Below are 14261 nucleotides of genomic sequence, written 5' to 3'. Positions count from 1 at the left end.
ATTCTCATTTGCATCAGTTAATTTGCGAGCCAGGAAGACCAATACTGTTTTGTTCACATTGCATTAACATCAAGTACAGGTGCTCGTAATTTAAGTACGATAAACCTGTCAGTTGAATTGAAATGTGTCTCACAATTTATAAACATGAGCCACTTTTATTGAGTGGCACTCAAATGGTTTCCCCACAACTGTCTATATTTCATGTAACAACATCATAAAAGAGATGTAATTTTCTGCCAATGTGCTTTAGATTTGATGGTTCAAGTAAGAATCCCAAGTAAATGACCTATATTGATTCCACATATGGAAAGGTAGCTGGAATCGGTGGACATGGCTTTTCTAAGCTAGGTTCTGTCTGTCATTGTGTGCTGGGGAGCTGTTAAAAACGCTATAAAGCCTCCATATCCACAATTATTCAGGCTTCAAGATTTATAAATCTCCCGTAATTCTTATGGTAGATGTATTACTGGTTTCAGTGCAGAAATTGATTGCTGGTCCCTTCTAATGGCTCACTTGATAATTGTAAATGAACTCATAAATAAAGGCTTACAGACTTTTACAGATTCTGGCACAGTAGACGTGGTAGTTCTGCCTGACCCCTCAGGGTCAATGCTAAACAGATTGAGACGATGTCCTTGCGCTGAAATCTCTGATTCATCTTGGTGTCCAATAAGGTAACGCTGGAAAGAGTGTGGAGGTCACATCGCAGAAGGCAACCCTTGCTTGAAACCCCCACAGAGGTTTGTACTGGACGACAGTGGAATCATTTCGTCAAGACGAGATTTGTGTAGGGAATGCGGTGAACCGAAAGGCTGGGAATATTTATTCTACTTGCAGCTAATTTGTGCTTTTATTTTCTGCTGTGTATTTTGGATGGGCAACGGCAGATTTAGACGGCGTTATTGTCAGAGGAAGTTGAAACAAGCGCTCCCCGTTACTGCGGGCTGGTGGCACACCAGTTGGCTTCATCGACCCTGACTGCTGGGGTTGCTTGGTTATCCAGCTCTGCAGCTTATGTCTGAACCTCTGTGGATGCCTGTCCTCCAGCTCAGTTGCATGAATGGCAGCTTTGAAGGGAGTTGACTGTCATATAGTAGTCCCTGGAGGTTTGGAGGGACATTGGATACTACATTGTCACAAAGCCCCAACAATGCATTTACCTGTCCCTCTGGTGAGCTAACAGGCATGTCTGCCCTGAAACCAACCGATTTAGCCATGAAGAGCTCTCTGACAGCCATGTTCACTCTGTATTGAACTGGTTACAGGTTGGGGTCTAAAGAGCATCTAATCAGTAAATACTTGACTTGACTATCTGTGTTTAAATATTTACCTAAAGTCTAATAATACCTTCAAGCTTTGGGGAAAATAGTCCATAGGCAGTTGAAAATTAAACTCAAGGAATGTGAATGTGTTGGTTGGATGTAGAGTACCAAGCACATAAGTAAATACTAGGTATGTTTTGAATAATAGTCAGGTTGAATAAAGGGCACATAATTGACTCTCTTCAGGTTTTCTAGTAAGCTTCTGTTGTAAGAAGAACACCAAATTGAACTTCATTTTTTAAAGCTTAAATCCTGGAACTTAATGTGTAAACATGTGCCATTGAGACTGATTCAGTTGCACTACTAGGCTAGGTATACCAAAATAGGGTTCATGTATTAATGTCAGCCAGTGTTCTTTGGGTTACCTCCTCTGAATGACGCACTAGGCATCCACACGCTTCCAGTTGTCATCAATCGGAGATGTCCGTCCAATCAGTGCTAGCTCTCCTGAAGCACTGTGGCCATTGGCACATGAGTCAGTGAATAACAAGTGTGTGCTTCAACTGTGGATCTCTTTTCATGGGTGTGGGTGTCAAAAACATGAATTGAGGCATAATCAATTTTTCCAAATTGTGGGGAAAAAATTGAACTAAATGTAGAGTGAGGTTGAATATCCCAATGGAGAGAACTACAGCTGGGAGAACTACGTTACTGCTTTGACTCAGTTGTGCAACCCAGTTGAATAATGTCTGTGAACCTAATCAAGAGTCAGGGGGCAACGTAGTGTCAGCAGAGGTACAGAGAGGGGAGGGAGCACCACTCCGCCCCCACCCCCCAAAAAAAGAAAAAGAAAACGGGAGCTTTAATGCTCATTTATTCCAACATTTTATGGGTGATGTCACTAACTCGTAAAAATGCAGGGTTCTCAGTAGTGTGGGCCTTTGTTTCTGTTTGAGAAGATAAACAAGCCGAAGTGCGCAGTAAGAGGCCCCGCGGGCTCGGATGCAGAGAGCCGGTGGAAGTGGGCTGCGGGGATCTGTAACAGCCCAGGTGCTGCCGCGCTCGGAAACCCCGCCGCCGTCTGCCAGGCGCGGCCTCTCGTGTGCGCCGAGCGAGTCCGTAAATATCGGGGGCCCGCGTGTGCAGAACCGCGATAGAAAGGAAAACAGCAACCGTTAATGACCCGTAGGGACTGCTGCTTAACATGTGCGTCGTCTTTGGCCTGGGAAAACCAGAGCTGGAGGACTCGATCGCTTTCATATCCTCTGCTGCTCTCCTCCGAAATGAAGCTTGTTCTGACCACATACTTCTTTCTTTCTCTCGTTACAGTTTAGAATACCATTTTATTTTAACAACTCCCTTCTTCCCTCCGTTCCAGTATATTCTGGTGTTCTGCGGTCTTGTCAGTCATAGAGTAGGGTGATCCTGCCACGGTATAAGATGCTGTTTCAAATTCTCTGGATTTTGTTCTGTCGTGTTCCATAGAGGCAGGCCGGGGTCCAGCATTAGGCGGCTCCAAGGGTTCGGATCGTTGGACCAGGGCATGTAGGGAATGACTGACGATGCGAACACACACATACTGCTGCACACTCCTTCTGGCCTTTACAGAAGTAACATTCTTTGGTCCCCCCTGCCCCCCACCCTCGTACCCCAAATCCAAGCTGTTCCCTGGCTGGGGTTTTTATTGGCTTTCTTGAGCCTTGCAGAACTTGGCTGGGCCTGGCTCTTCCCAGTACTTTCCCACTAATGAAGTGCACATTGTGCCAGAGTGCTTGGCTTGCCCCACACTTTGGCAGTCCCTTAATGGGAAATTACCCCCCCCCCCCCCCCCCAAATGCACTGAGTTTGCCACTCTCCAGTGAGTCATGTCCTGGACTGGATGGAGCTGTCAGGTTAGCGGAGGTTTGATCCGGGGCCGCTAACCCACGCCGTCCAATCGCGCGGCCCGTCCGTGTTCACACGGGGACTCTCGCGTTCAGCAGTTAGCCAGGTGTCCTGTTAAAAAGGCCGCGTCGGGGGGCTTGTACCCGGGGTGACTCCGCTTTGGTCTTAATGCACTGAAACACAATGGGTTTTCCAGCCATCTTCAAACCACACAGCGCTCGTTGCCGGGAGTGGAGGAAGAGGGGTCGAATGATGCGATCCGAAACGCCGTCAATTGCTTTAACGAAAGCCAACAATTCTGCTGCCTGCCTAGCCAGTTGAGTGGCCCTGGTCTATGTAAACAGTACACTGCGAGCATTGATATCCTGTTTGTTATTTAGATAAGAAGGCTCAATAGTCATTAGTTGCTACTGGTTGAGATAAAGAGCATGGGTCACGGGCTGTGCACGCTACAGTCTGGAGCACTGAGCTCGTCATGCTGTTGTGCAGTGCCTAGCTGGCACACTATGGCTGTTTGTCCACTGTCTTGTAGATACAGCTTGGCTGTGCACTTGTGCTATGTAGATGGCACTCTCTTTTTTCATGCTTTATTTAGAAAGATAGAAAACGGTAAAGGAGTGGGTAAAGGAGAACAGATCATAGCTCGGTATGTGCCATGATGGGGGTTCAACACTAATTTGGCACACCTGTTTCCACTGATCAGCAGCTCAGAGATCTCTAGCTGTTGAGTGAGGTGTGCTTGGTTAGGGTTGGAATTAAAACCTACAGGACAGTAGATCTGCAGGAACGGGGTTGGGCAGCCCTGGGATTAGGGTTGAGAGTTGGCCATCCTATGGACTGTGCCCTGTTTCTTTCCCAGATGGATCTCTTTTTGTTTGCATTCATTTGACGCTCAAACATTTTGGGCATCTGCATTGGGGGAACCATAATTGCCAGGATTGAATGCTCTTAATTATTATATCATTTGAGGGTGTGGATGCATAAAAGACACATGCTGTTAAATTATTTGTGTATTGGTTTGTGACGGCCTCTAATCTTTGAACCTCTATGTTGGCTCTCTTGGGTCAGCAACATTTAACAAGACTTAATAAAAAGACTTAATAAAAGGTTTTCATAATTATTTTCAAGCTTGATTTGTTTAAAGAAGCTTCATTATTGGCAAGGAAAAAACCAACTCTGTGTTTGTTTTGCACAGCTCACTGAAGACGAGATTGCAACGATCCTCAAATCGACCCTGAAGGGCCTGGAGTATCTGCACTTTATGAGGAAAATCCACAGAGACATAAAAGCTGGGAACATCCTCCTCAACACAGAAGGTCATGCGAAACTGGCAGATTTCGGCGTGGCGGGACAGCTGACGGTAAGTTTCCTATTCACGGGCGTGCGGATTCCACAGCTTTGGCCCAACAAAAACGGGAGCCAATGAAATCAGCCCAGTTGAGGGTTTTCTAACCAATGCGAGCGAAAGCATGCAGATCTGGTCCAGACCCACGATGGCTGGAATATGGCTGGTGACTAACTGTTATCGCTGAAAATGAATTATTGATTCGATTTCTAATGACCGGTTTTACTAATATTTAAAAATGAAATGGAGAGATCACTTTTCCAAGTCACCCTGAGGAACATTTGTGGGTGTAAATGGGGCTTGACTGTGTTATGTGTGGTCTGACAGGAGGGGAAATGAGTTTTTTCTACTTTTAAATTCCCCCCCCCCCTCAATTTGGAATGTCCAATCTTTTTCATCAGAGCTCATTGCTGCTATTTATTCAGAAGAGCGTGGACAGACGTGCTCTCCTGAAGCATGTCATGTCAACTGGCACTTATTATCAAACTGCTGTTCACGAGTCGAGCTCTCGCTGAAATCAACTGGAGGAAGAAACTTCGTCAGCAGCTGGACAGGCGGAGTTTGGGGGCGGCTGAACAGCGGGAGTTGCTGGTGCTCAATGATGCGCTGTCATACCGGCTGACTGAAACCCTGGCTAACCATCAATCAATCAATCAATCAAATTTTATTTGTATAGCGTATTTTACAGCAGTTGTCACAATACGCTTTACAGACAACCCTGGCCTAAACCCCCACAGGAGCAAGCCTAAGGCAACAGTGGCAAGGAAAAACTCCCTGTGGCAGATGGGAAGAAACCTTGGAAGGAACCAGGCTCAAGGGGGAAACCCATCCTCCTCTGGTCGGCTCAGGGTGCCGACTGGTGACCAGCATGTCAGCCAGTTTTATAAGATTTGTGATGTGGCTCAGATGATGGGTGGGCCCGGGTGGCGGTGATGGGGAACAGCAGGTGGCGACAGATGTGGGCAGGGTGGAGGCAATGACGAAGGAGGGGCTGGACCGCAGAGGTGGGGGAGACCAGACTACTCTCGAAGCACTCTCGAGGGTTGGGGCAAGAGCCCCGCCGGCAGCGTGGGGAAGAGGGTAGAAACGGCAATTATATGCATTATAGCAGACAGTGGGTAAGGTGGCAGTAGTATGTATTGGGGGGACCCCGCCAGGAGTAGAATATGGCTGCATATCTACTAGGACAGGGATGGAGAGCCCATGCAGTCATGAGGGGTAGACAGCCATACCCGCCTATCAAGAGCCAGCCCATGTAAAGTCGGGTCACAGCTGATTGACAGGTGACAGTAAGGAAAGGATTGCCACCTACAAAGCTCTATGACTACAGGCTTCTCGCACCCTGTCTCCAGACTGCAGCTGATTGTAAGCCTGAGCATAGAGGTGCGTTTTTAATCTAGATTTAAATATTGAGACTGTCTGACTCCTTTATAAATTTTGGAAACTGGTTCCACAGTAGTGGGGCCCTGTAGGAGAAAGCCCTACCACCTTAGGTTTTTGGAAATTCTTGGGACTACCAAGTAGCCCGCGTCTTGGGATCGGAGTGACCTTGTGGGCTTATAAGGTAGGAGCAGGTTAGATATGTACACAGGTGCACGTCCATGCAGAGCTTTAAAAGTCAGGAGCAAAACCTTGAAATCTATCCTATGCTTAATGGGTAGCCAGTGAAGCGACGCTAGTACTGGTGTAATGTGCTCATACTTCTTAGTTCTGGTCAAGATACGAGCAGCTGCATTCTGCACAAGCTGGAGACTCTTTAACGACTCTTTAACTTTCTGGCAGCCAGAAAGCAGGGCGTTACAGTAATCTAACTTAGACGTAACAAATGCATGGATCAATTTTTCAGCATCCCCAACTGACAGGAAATGTCTAATTTTAGCTATGTTGCGCAGCTGAAAGAAGGCAATTCTGGATATGTTTTTTTATATGGGTGTCAAAAGATAGATCAGGATCAATGGTGACACCAAGGTCTTTAACGACCATATTAGGTTCAGCCAAACAACCATCACAGTTTAAGGTGAGAGTAGACAATTTCTCCCTTAATATTTTGGGACCTTAAACCAACATTTCAGTCTTTTCTGAATTTAGGAGCAGAAAATTTGAAAGCATCCAAACCTTGATATCTACAATACAGGCCTCTAACCGTGAAAGCGGCAGTGCTTCGCCAGGTTTCATTGAAATATAAATCTTGGTATCGTCCGCATAACAGTGGAACTCTATGCCATGTGCCTGGATAATATTGCCAAGTGGTAGCATATATAGCGAGAAGAGCACTGGTCCTAGTACTGATCCTTGTGGAATACCGTATTTCATTATTGAGGAGCTGGACTCTTCTTCTTTTAATTTGACTGTTTCCTGTCACATAGGTATGTATGCTAGTGGCAACTGTGTGTTGTCCTGCGGGGCTGCTGGGCGTAATTGAATTTGGCACGGTCCTCCAGGCCACGGGGTTCATCCACTCACTAGACAGTGCCTTAACAGGACAAGCCACCCAGCAGCACCCTTGTTACTTCTTTTGTCAAAATAACAGGCCTGCTGAACTTTTGGCTTTCTCACGTACAGGCTTTACTTCTGCTGGCAGTCGTTTCCTCAGTGCCTGTCAGGATTTCCACAAAGAACAAGATATGACTGGTCTAGAGTATACCTCAGTGATGTAGAAAAAGTGTTTTGAATAACAATATCCCTTTGTGACACTGTGCCGTTCTCTTTCCCAAGAGCAGTGCACGCCAGTTTCTTAGGAGAAGTTGTGGTGTTTTTTGTGCCATTCGCACACACCGAAGGATCAGTTTCATTTTCAGGTTGATACGAAAATTTTCCTCCAAAGGTTTTTTTAGGGGGATTTTTTGAGGGGTGGTTTGGAAGCTAAAGAAAAGCACATCACTTGTAATGGATCTGTCCTCGGGGTGCATATTCTTATATTTCTCTTTTTCCTTCATTCTAAACACTCTTAACTTATACGACCATGAAAGAAAATCTGGAGCTGCTCTTTTACAAAGTGGCTTGAACTCTTTGATCTTGGAGAGTTTGTGTGCGTTGCAGGGCGCTGTGTGTCCACCCCGGGCTCGGTTCTCGCCCCTCAGAGTACCGACACAGAGGGGTCGGGGGTTTGGTGGGGGCAGTTCCGCAGCTTTTATAAACACGGAGCAGAATGGGGGTAGGGGGTCAAAAACAAACCAAACCCCCAATCTGCTGGGTCACACAGCGTTTGGTTTCCAGGCTTTCTCTAATCAGAGAGTAAGTGTGCCTCCAGGAGGAGGCTCGAGCCGAACAGCTGCAATTACCCAGCTCTGCAGGGTGGTCCGTGGTTTACACAGCATAAGCTGCCCATTACTTACCTGGCTGCATTGTTTTACTTTTTGGACACTTAGCCATTTTGCTAAGCACTTGATGATTTAAAGAGCCCATAAAAACGGCAGGACCATGGCCCCCTAACAACCAGGGCTGGCCGTGGTACCGCAAAGGGACTTTTCAATTTAGAGAGGCTGGAATATGTATCGTACAATAAACCATTTAAACCCCAAGCTTAGCATAACATAGGAATCATTTAAAAGGGGGAAAGAAGGTTTTCGTTAGATTGCGGCCAAAGGATCTGCAAAGCTAATCAAGGCTCTCAAGGCCAAAGTGACGGCATGTAGCGGCGATGGTTACACGTTTCGCAGGTTAGTTGATGGAACGCGTTTTGAGGTTCATCCATTCTCATTGCGCTTCACCTTCTCCCGCTCTGGTATTTGTGATCAGTTTCTTATCTTTGTTTTTGCGCACATGTTCCAGAAGCAACACATACAGTACACCCCTCTTCCCCCATCTCTGCCATTCCAGTTCCTTATACGACTGAGCAACTGGCCAAACCATTTCAGAATCGGAGGGAGTCAAGCCATCACTCAAACTGTTAATGAGATAATTTGAGTCCAGGTCTCCAGTGCACTTTGCTTTGTCAGTTTTGGCTGTTAACAAGTCTAGCTTCTTTTTCTCTCTCCCCCTCTCTTTCTCCCCACCTCTCTGTCCCCCTCTCTTTCTCCCCCTCTCTCCCCCTCCCCCCTCTCTCTGAAGGACACAATGGCCAAGCGAAACACAGTGATTGGCACGCCCTTCTGGATGGCCCCGGAAGTGATCCAGGAGATCGGGTACAACTGCGTGGCAGACATCTGGTCCCTGGGCATCACCTCCATAGAGATGGCTGAGGGGAAGCCTCCCTATGCTGACATCCATCCAATGAGGGTGAGTCCTGCGCTGGGCTCTTGCCCCCTATCCCCCACCCCTCACATCCAGATGGAGGTACGAGATTCAGTGCTGATGGGGGGCTGACAAACTGTCTCACTCTTTTAAAATTATCCTCCTTTGAGTACAAAACTGAACTCTGGATGACCTAGAAATACTCTCAAGCACTTTGAATTGCAGAGGGAATAGACAATTACAATGGGGCAGGCATAAATGTTAGCTCTTTGGCTACAAGGGTGTTTATGAATACAGTTGTAGACGCCAGCAAACAAAACAAAATTAGGGGACTGACAGTTCGCTCCCCTGTGCCAGATGTAAAGACATTTCCACACACTTATTTAAGGAGACCCTTTTTCTTCTGAGCAGTCTTCATAATAAGTGCAAATGGTAGGCAGATTTTAATGAAAGAAATTATCAACACATTTAAGTATTATTTATTACTACAAAGAAATTGTTACTGCCATTTAGCAGAAACTCTTATTCTGAGAAACTTTCGACAAATTTTCGTATACATATAACAATATATTGTTTTGTTTCTCTGATTTTACAGTAGACTGAATGAGCCGTATGTAACCATATTTCATACATGGCTGATAGGAAAATCTTTGGTAGTGTATTTACAAGGTAATGTGTTCCTTAGGGTTTACTGGGGTTTGCAATGCATTCCAATATAGTAGCATGCATTGCTATACTGTATATCATACTGTAGATTGAAAATAAATCCACAGTGAAGCACAACCAGAGGAAAATGTAAACAGTTTCTCCACTCTTGAAGTTAAAGGAATTTTCCACATCTTGTCCTGTCACTTGTTGCCTACAGTGTGGTCGTCCAGCTTTTTTCAGCTTCTCTTAGATTCCCCTCGTTGATTTTCACCGCACCCTTAAAGTTCACGCATTGGGCGGTTCTAGTAATTCCTGTGTCGTTTATCACAATGGGGGAAATCGCAGCTATGGTGGATGCATTGTTGCAGGAGAACTTTGGTTTGAGAGCTGTGTAAGTGTAATGGGGTTTAAAAGTGGGGCTGCTTTATGTGGTTTAGACGGCTGTGCTGTGCAGTTCTTGGCTGTTCTGCGGTAATGCTAGCTTACTGTTCTGGTATTCCCTTGTGCCGTCATTAAAACCCTGTGATGTGCGCTGTTTTTATTAGATCACATGAAATAAACATCCCGGTGATGTTTTTGATGAATACAGTTTACTGTTTACTCTTTTCCATGCTACATCTTGCACTCAGCCTAATGTAAGTTAATTTGCCAAATCAACGGAAAAAAAATTCTAATCGAAAACAGGGCCCTGGCACAACATCCACATTCCAGTGGCTGTTTTAAGTATGAGTGGGCTTTAATGTGGTGATTGCGTTGTTTAATTCTGAAATGCCGTCTCCAAAAAAATCAACTTGATTTTTTTTTGAATCTCTGTCTTCCATCTGCATTCATTTTCAGTTTATCAGGTTTACTTTTCAAGCATCCTTATAAAATTGAAACAAAGACGTTTTTTTAGAACTGAATCACCTTTAGGTTAACCGGTTGTAATGTCTTTCTGTTTCTCAATGTTTCCTTTGAAACACTCATATGAAAAGGCAGTTGGAGTTTTCTTAGTCCAGGCTGTAACTCAAGTGTTTGACTGTTTGACTGCTGGCCAGACCGTAATGTGGAAAAAGGTGTGGAGCTACCCGATCCTCCACAAAACTGTCAAGCCTGAGGCCCACAGGCAATCGAATAGAGAAGTCTTGCCCATTGGGGACTTTGGCAAAGCAAGTAAGTGCGCTGAGGAAAATCAAAGCAGCCAGGGTACCTGGGGGAGGTATAATTCTTATCGACCAGCATGAGGGGTGACCCTCCTGGAGTCTGATGCCCCACCTCCTTGTGGTTCCTGGCTCTCTGGCCTTCCGTGGGCAGGGTCCGGCACTGCCTCCATCTCCCACAGCGACATCCGAGCACCGGGGGCAGGATGGCGGGTGACCACATTCAGGATGGCATGGGGGAAATTGCGGGAATGGGGAGCCTGGACCAAAATGGCAGGACTCCGACCCGGCCCCCTCTCCCCAGGAGAGGTCACGCACTGCCGGCCCGAACGCGACCAGAGGCAACCCTTGTTCCTGCTTAACAAACCATCAAAAATCCTCAATTATCAGGACAAAATGTCACCACCAGGGATGCAAATTTGGAAAATTTAATTAGGATTTCTTTAAATGTTCTTTTGTTTTGGTAGTTTAAAATAAACAGAGGGAAGTATCTTGACTCTATTGCTGTTTGCAGGGGGGCTGTTTTAAGGTATTTGGGCTCAAAGACGGTCATATATAAATAAATATATATTTATTTCTGCTGAACGGTATTAAGCAAATATACTTGATTAATGAAACGGACTATTTTTCTTTATAGCTGCGCATTGTCCACGATCCGTTGTGAAAAAATATAAGGCACAGATTTCACAATTACTTTGTGCCTGTGGTTTATGAAGAATTTAATAAATATGATGATTAACATATATAATTGGATTGTGTACTTTCCTCAAATTCAGCTGTTCCTCCCCTCTGTCAGTACTGCATATTTTGGCCCTGCAGTGCGTGGGTTTCGGCCATTTTTACCACGCTCCTCCAGTCAATCCAGGCATCAGCAGTGATCGCATTTATATTTTTCTAGTGCAAGTCGAGGCATTTTGGCCTAACCCAAAGGGAGATTTCTTTTATTCAGTAATGTATATGTGTATGTTGTATATAGTACTGTATGTATGCTTGCATGTTGTATATAGGAATATTCCGCTGCCCAGTAGTCCCCCTCTTTTTTCTGCCACAGGCTCCGATGGTTTGACCCAAAGGCAGCCCGTTGGCAGTTGGTTGTTTCCTGGTCCGCTACTCTTACATTTTAATGGAAGTATTACATGACTTCCCTCAGCACGGTTTCAGAGGGGAGGAAATGGCAGATTGAACATAAACAAGATTAGCTTTCCCGTTTGTGTGCTGCAGCCAGCTGCTGCTTTGCGCTCGGCGGTGAGTCTCTCCATCGCTGCGACTGCGAGAGAGAGAGAGAGAGAGATAGAGAGGGGAAACTTTTCACATTGGATGTCATGCATTCTCTTACATGGTATCAGAGGTGATTGAAACAATCTTAAAAAAAAAAAAAAAAAAAACAAGAAAATGGGGTTGTAATGTTTGTTTTTGCCTTTGGGTTTATCATATGGATGCAACTTATGCAATGTGAAGATATTTTTAGGGATATTTTTTATCTTCATTTTGAAACAACACAACTTTTAAGATACTTTTTTTATTCACCAGATGTTGTAGCTACAGCCTCTTCAGTGCACAAGTGACCCGTACTGTGTTTTATCATTTTAACGCACTGCATAAAAGAAAGATTCCTTCTTTTCCCCTCTTTTTTTCCTCTTTCCCCTTATCCTTCTCTCTCAGCTTGTGGAGTCCTGTCCTGAAACTAAATATAGAAGATTTGTTGCTTTTTCATACTATGTTCCGCTTGCCAAAATACACAGTCGCTGCTTTCTTAACCTCGAGCAGCGATCTGTGTGTTTGGAGTGGAAGCGCCGCTAAAGGCGAGGTCCTGCTCCACACGCTGGCTACTCTGTTCCCCGGCTAATGGCATTGGGCTGTTGTGCTTTGGAAGCTGTGAAATCGGCAAGACCCCCCAACCCCCCCACCAGCCTTGTACACGTTTCACCCTACTGCACGCTTGCTGGAGGGCTGCAGTCCTTAATGTTTTGCTTTGCCATTAATATCCTGCATCAGTGGAATTAATTATCATTAATGGTGACAGGATTTTCCCCCCGGCGAGGTTGGCCATTTTGACTGACCGGTGTTATGAAAACAAACAAGAAAAAGTAGTAGTCTGAAACGTTAAATCTCTCTTGGCTTTGTCCGTATTATCTTTTCATAATTGTGTCTATGTTTCTAAGTCTTCCATTCTTTTTTCTGTCAGTACACACAAATACAGTATGTCCACCAAGGCAAACTGGCTAATTGGGTGTTGGTCACTTGAGTCATTATTAAGGCCCAATGAAATCTTGGGCAGTTATCTCATGCATAATTCAGTCCTCCACCACCAAGGGCTCAGTAGAGCCTTTATTTCAAGCCAGGAGTCAAACAATCATGCAGTTAATTGCAGCAATCATTTCATTTAATCATTCAGTTGCTGCTTAATTCGATGCCTGGGGTGAATGAAAGCGCAGATGTCCGTTGACACTTACCACGTTGGACTCAGTGTGTAGTGTATGGGATAATTCAGCAATTCATTAAATCTCTGCCAAGAACGCATGAAATATTTTTTACATGAGGTGGTGGGAATTGTTGATTTAAAATGGGAAACTTCCACCTAATTGCAATGATAGCAATGATTTTGAGGGGGAAAAAAAACAAAACAAGCTGTTTACAGTGGGGGCACAGAAATAAATAAAAATGGACACCTGTGTCATGTATTTTAGTAAGGAAAATATCCATTGCTGTAAATGTAAATTTTATAGGGTAAATGCAGTTGTCTGCCTCTTCCTGTTTACTACCTCATGTATTAACATTGATTTTTGAACATTTTTACAGAGATGCTGTTACTGTGTGTTACACGTTTTAACACAGATGGCGTTCGGCCTTCTGCGTTAAACTGGGATGTATTTATTCAGCTGCATTCGGTTGATCCAAAGACATTTTGGAACTTTCCTTAGCGTGCTGTTTGTAATTTTGAAGTTCAGAGTGACGGTCCTCGTCAGAGCTTGGAATGGAATCAAGTGTTACGATTTCTCCATGCAGACTGCTTTAGGGGCAAAACTCCTGACAGAAATTTGTGAGCTGGGTCACGGAACAATTTTCTTTTTCTTTTGATCTGGGTGGTAATTTATAATTGCAGTAAATTTGTAAGCATAGAAAAATTTGTAGGTATAGACAATGTAAACTTTTGTGAGTATAGAAGAGTGTTTGGTTGGATATATGAAATGTTCAATTGACAGACATTTAGGAGGCTGATTTATTATTTTTAAAGCCTAGTGTAAGGAGTTTGCCCCATCTTTTGCAATCTGACCTTTCATTACATTACATTTATTTGGTAGACACTTTTATCCAAAGCGACTCATTCTTTTGAATAATAATAATACATTTTATTTGTAGAACATTTTTCATAGCGCTCAAAGAACTTTACAGAAAGGTAATACAAAAAACATCAACACAGCAAAATCATGAAAGTCGGAAAAAAAATGTTTAAAAAACCAACAAATTAGCACAAAGAAAAGACTGGAATTATATTAACGGGAGCACAGCTAGTATAGATTAAAAACAATGTCTGGACTGCTTTTATTGTTGATTAAGTTAGCTAAAGGATTGCAGGGTTTAAAAAGGTCTGGTAAGCACCGCTAAAACGATGTTCCTTGAGTACCGAATTAAAAATAGTCGGTGTATTTGCCTCCCTGATCGCCCTGAACAGGACATTCCACAAAAATGGAGCAGCAGAGCCGGAAGCTCTGGTATTGTTTCGCACAAGGAAGTCTCAGCAGACTTGCAGGTGCTGATCTGAGAGTTTACTCATCAGTAAAGTAGTGTGCCTAACTACGCAGGGCCTTA

General features: G+C 44.5%; 1 protein-coding gene across 1 annotated transcript in view; it reads left to right on the top strand.

Annotated features, from left to right (window-relative positions):
- Positions 1-14261, top strand: part of LOC118230831 (serine/threonine-protein kinase 3) — a 77981-nt gene that overhangs the window by 12087 nt on the left and 51633 nt on the right. Inside the window, exons 5-6 of the mRNA XM_035424217.1 lie at positions 4342-4506; positions 8542-8709. Of these exons, the coding sequence (XP_035280108.1) occupies positions 4342-4506; positions 8542-8709 (333 nt within the window). The remainder of the gene's footprint in view (positions 1-4341; positions 4507-8541; positions 8710-14261) is intronic.

Source organism: Anguilla anguilla, chromosome 1 (genome assembly GCF_013347855.1).
Source record: "Anguilla anguilla isolate fAngAng1 chromosome 1, fAngAng1.pri, whole genome shotgun sequence".
Classification (NCBI taxonomy): Eukaryota; Metazoa; Chordata; class Actinopteri; order Anguilliformes; family Anguillidae; genus Anguilla; species Anguilla anguilla.
Note: the sequence above shows the minus strand (reverse complement) of the source record. Positions and strands in the feature narration are given on the sequence as shown.